Source organism: Cyprinodon variegatus, unplaced genomic scaffold (assembly GCF_000732505.1).
Source record: "Cyprinodon variegatus isolate N-32 unplaced genomic scaffold, C_variegatus-1.0 Scaffold1188, whole genome shotgun sequence".
NCBI lineage: Eukaryota > Metazoa > Chordata > Actinopteri > Cyprinodontiformes > Cyprinodontidae > Cyprinodon > Cyprinodon variegatus.
Window position 1 is genome coordinate 1 of NW_015151641.1, and position 4,369 is coordinate 4,369.

At 44.9% G+C, this 4,369-nt stretch overlaps 1 protein-coding gene across 1 annotated transcript in view; it reads right to left on the bottom strand.

Annotated features, from left to right (window-relative positions):
* Positions 1-2,528: 2,528 nt before the first annotated feature.
* epha10 (EPH receptor A10) overlaps positions 2,529-4,369 on the bottom strand; it is a gene marked incomplete at its 3' end in the record, with an annotated part of 40,250 nt that continues 38,409 nt past the window's right edge. The window contains exon 4 of the mRNA XM_015401144.1: positions 2,529-2,612. Coding sequence (XP_015256630.1) covers positions 2,529-2,612 — 84 coding nt within the window. The remainder of the gene's footprint in view (positions 2,613-4,369) is intronic.

The following is a 4,369-nucleotide window of genomic DNA, read 5'->3' on the forward strand; positions in this document are numbered from 1 at the left end:
GTCAGTAACTGCTCTGCTGCTGAAGGTTCCTCTGATCATTTCCCTCAGTGTGAACATGGAGTGGAATAATGACTGCTGCTGATCCTCCAGCAGGAGGAACATGAATCAGTCCGTCTCACTGGGGTTAAGTGGGGTCACATAGATCTATACACTGATTCTGGGCAGATAGAAACCCATTAACGTGGGCTGAAGTGTAGATGGAGACAGGAGATTGGAGCACATTCTGTGTTATTGCTTCAAATCAGGGTTAAACCATCAATGTTTCACTGAGGAACGGAGAGGAAGTCTGATCCAGCAGACAGAGCCGCTCTTTAAACTGATGACCAGAATGGACCCTGCAGGGTTCTGATTCTGGTTCTGATTCTGGTTTTATAGCTCTGGGTGGGAATATACTCCTACTCTCTCCTTTTGACAATATCAAACATTTACAGTGTTAAACTGTAAATATTTTCATAATAAAAGTATTATTAATACATGATTTATTATAATATTTAGTATTTTTGTACATGTTGAATAAAGCGTTGAGTGAAGCTCTAAGGCTACGATCACACAGCAGCCTGAAGGGTTCCTGGTTCTGATCTTTCCATGTCTAAACAACACAGATCCGGTTCTTTCCAGTGAGACCCAGACCACCTGGACCATCAGAGGAACCTGAATCCCAGATGAATCTTTTCACATGTGACCTGAACGGCCAGGTCACAGTCACCTGAACCTCCTTCATACTCAGCAAAGGCCACTAATCTGCATCTCGCTTCACAGAAGCAGGAAGAAAAAACATCCATCATGGCGGATCTTTATTTTCCACATTTTTGGAAAAGGCTGAGTGTGAATTAAAAGAGATTCAGCAGAATGTTCTCCTGTTGATGATGAATTAATATTTCCATCAGATGTTTCTCCTCTTGCCTCCATCACTTGTTCTCATTTACTGCTTCGGATTAAATGATATTTCTTTTTAGTTTATTATTATTTTCATTGTTTTGAAGTTGTATTTCTTGTGAGGAGAGAACTAGATGATGATGATGATGATGATGATGATGATCAAGCAGGGGAAGGTTTCTCCCAGGAAGGACCTGCTTTTATCCAGCTATGCTGCTGCAGGTGACTGATCACCGCCCCCAATAAACCTGCCCCCCCTTTAATACGTTTTAAACTTCTCCTTTGAAGTCTGATAGTAAAGGATGGGGGACAGAAAGGTCCAGGTAGACATTCAGCGAGTCTCATTCTCCATCTTTGTCTTCTCTCCTCTTTTGTTGATTGATTTCTATTATCATTAAACCCTAACAGGTTCTGGGTTCGAGTCCCACTCCCACACACTGCCACTCTGGGTCCCTGAGGAAGACCCTTAACCCCACAGTGCTCCCCAAGGGGATGGGTTAAAGGATTACTCCAGTGTGAGATCAATAAAGTTAAAATATTATTATTATTATGACCTTCCTCCTCCTCATCCTCATCCTGTCTGCTCATATTAGATGTTCTCAGTTTTTACGCAGAGCGACCGACTGTGAAACCAGGAGGCAGCTCTTTATTCCTGCAGCTCTCCATCATTCGCTCCTCCTATCATCCTCCCTTTTATTCTGTAAAGATGGAGGGAGGTGGAGACGCTGAATAGTGAGTTCTTGGCGTCCCTCCAGCTCCCATTTTCAACAACTGGGGACATTTTAATGGTCTGTGCCAGTGAGCGCGCTCAGAGATGAATGTAGGAATGTTTCTGCATTTATATTTCTGTCTGCGACTGTTTGCTCAGCGCTGCGCGGCGCGCCATCTAAATAAATTCATCAGATGATGAAGTCAGAGGAACGTGTTTGCCTTCCTCCTGGGAGAATGGGAATTATTGCAAATGAAATGGTGGAGAAGACCGGAAGGAGGTGCTGGAATAAGGAGGAACATAAAAAGCAGGAAGTAAACCTCCCTGTGTCACACGATGAAGAGCCGAGCAGGACAGGAGAATCATGTGACGAAGGTCACATCAGAACATCTCAGAGCTGCTCCAGCTCCAGCAGCTCTGTCACCTGGACCTTCTGGGCAGCTTCTCTCCACCAAACAACCCACAGAACAAGGAGAAGGTCAGGAGGCAGCAAGGAGATCAGAGGAGAATCAGAGGAGGAGGGACGGCAGGTTGCACGCCGCAGAAGGAGCTGAAGGTTAGAGGAGGTGATGATTCCATCACTCATTTCCTCCCATGAGGTTCTGCTGGTTCCATAATCAGACAGGAGATCGAGTTTGCTCATCAGCATCAGCTCAGATCTTCTGGTTTAGGTTCTCCTCGCATTTACTAACATCTTCAGTGGATTTGAACCTGCAGCTCTTTGTTTTCAAAGCCAGAAGATTCCAGGTTCCACCAAAGAGGAAGCAAAGTCCATCCTTCCTTCCTCCACAGCATCAGGAAGGAGAGGAGCAGCTTCAAGATGTTTCCAGGCGTTTTCCAGCAGAGTCCAGCCACAAGAACAACAGTTTAACAGGAACTCAATCATTTCTAGTTCGGATGAAAAGTCCAAACCCTTCAGAAATGTGGTCACAGCGCCACCTACAGCTGCAGAGCTTCACCTCCTCCCAGATGAGGAGGTGATGAACCTCCACCTGCTTCAGCAGCTGCTCGATATTATTGAGCTTCTCTGAGACACATGGAGCATTTCACACCCACTCAGATAAACAATTACACTCTGGACTAAATAAGAAGTAACTGCAACCCCCCCTCCCCCAACTATTAGCCGGTTGCTCTGCTCTGATTGGCTGCTTTCTATCTAATGCTTTCTCACAATGAAGAAGAGATCAGCAGAACTTCCCAATAAGCAGCAGCAGCTCTTTGAGCTGACTGCTAGTTTTCACATGTGGGGGGTTTGGGGGGGGGCACAGACGTCTCTGTCTCTATCCAGCTGCGGTGGAAACATCTGGAGCTCAGGAGCCCGTTACCTTCTTCATGTCTCTTCCGGCTCCAAAGTCTCAGGAGGAAATATGAATCACTTCCTGTCCGTCCGCCTCTCTTCTTCTCTTCCTGCTCAGACTCTTTGACTTCAGCTTTTATCAGATCCGTATTCTTCAGATAAATCATCAGCTTGACTCATCCAGACCTTCAGGATGTTTTTTGTCATATTTTTAGGTTGTAAAGATAAAAGTTTCCTGCATGCCATTAAAATGCAAAGAATGAAAAGTAAAGAAGAGGAATTACTTTGGCAGCAACATAAATAAACAAATAAACACCATGAACAGATTTGATCTGAAATCCTCAAACATTTTCTGATTTCTTTGATTCTCTTCAATTTTGTACATTTAAAAAGTGTTAAAAGTTAAAGCCAGCACCTTCGGTTTGTTTTTGGGACGGGTTTTAACTCCATGGACGCTAAAAGGAAGCTAGGCTGCAGGAAAAGGTCAGAGGTCAGCAGAATCTTTAACAGGCCTATTTGAAGGATCCTGAAACTTTCAGGTTCTGCTGGAATGTCTTGGTATTTGTGTGATTATCTGTGTGTTAAAATCGAAGTACGTGTGAGGCGGTGTCACCATCTACAGGAGCAAGCTCTACGTTGCTCTCCCGCCCGTCGATCTGAAATGCATGGAACAGTCTTTTTTTTAATGCGCTGCTGATTGTTAAACAGGCCCTAACATGCTGACCACCAATCAGCAGCTAGTAACTGCAGCCTTAGTGACACTGATAGCCAATCGTTGCTCTTCCTGCATTCAGGTTTGAGCGTAGTGTTCATTCCTCCAACAGAAGCTAGCTTAGAGAAAAAAGAAAATCACCTGTAGAATTCACAGCCACTGGAACACTATGGGTATAATTTTTTTAAAAACTGGACGTCAGGAGGAAACAGGACTTACACTGTAAAAGCAGTCAGGCAGGCAGAGTCCTGAAGGGGTTTCAGACCTGCTGTGGTCGGAAGGAGCCGACATGCGGAAACCTTTGCCTCTGGCTGCATAGATTTAGCCCTGGATGAGCAGAGACTGAACTCCTCAACTAAAAACTCAGAGAAATGATAGAAATCGACTCCACCTGCTTTTCAGCAAGAAACAACTACAGCAGCAGCCATTCAAAATGGCCCTTCCCAGTCAAACGGCAGCCCACTTCCCTCCAAATCCCAGGAGAATCCCCTCCAACTTCCCGCCACTGCAGTGACCCCCCCCCTATTTTTTTTACTCTGACTTCATTGTTTCACTGAATTATTGGGTCTGACCAGGAGATGGCGCTTCTCTCTAGACCAGAGGTCTTCAACAGGGGGTCCGCGACCCCTAGGGGGTCCACAGAGGTACTGCATGGGGGTCGCGAAAGTTTGGCTTGATTAGACTTTTTTCTAATATTTGCCCCTGTAATTTTTTCCACTAATTGAAATGTAATTAAATCCACATTAACATGAATCAACAGACTGTAGTAAACAGA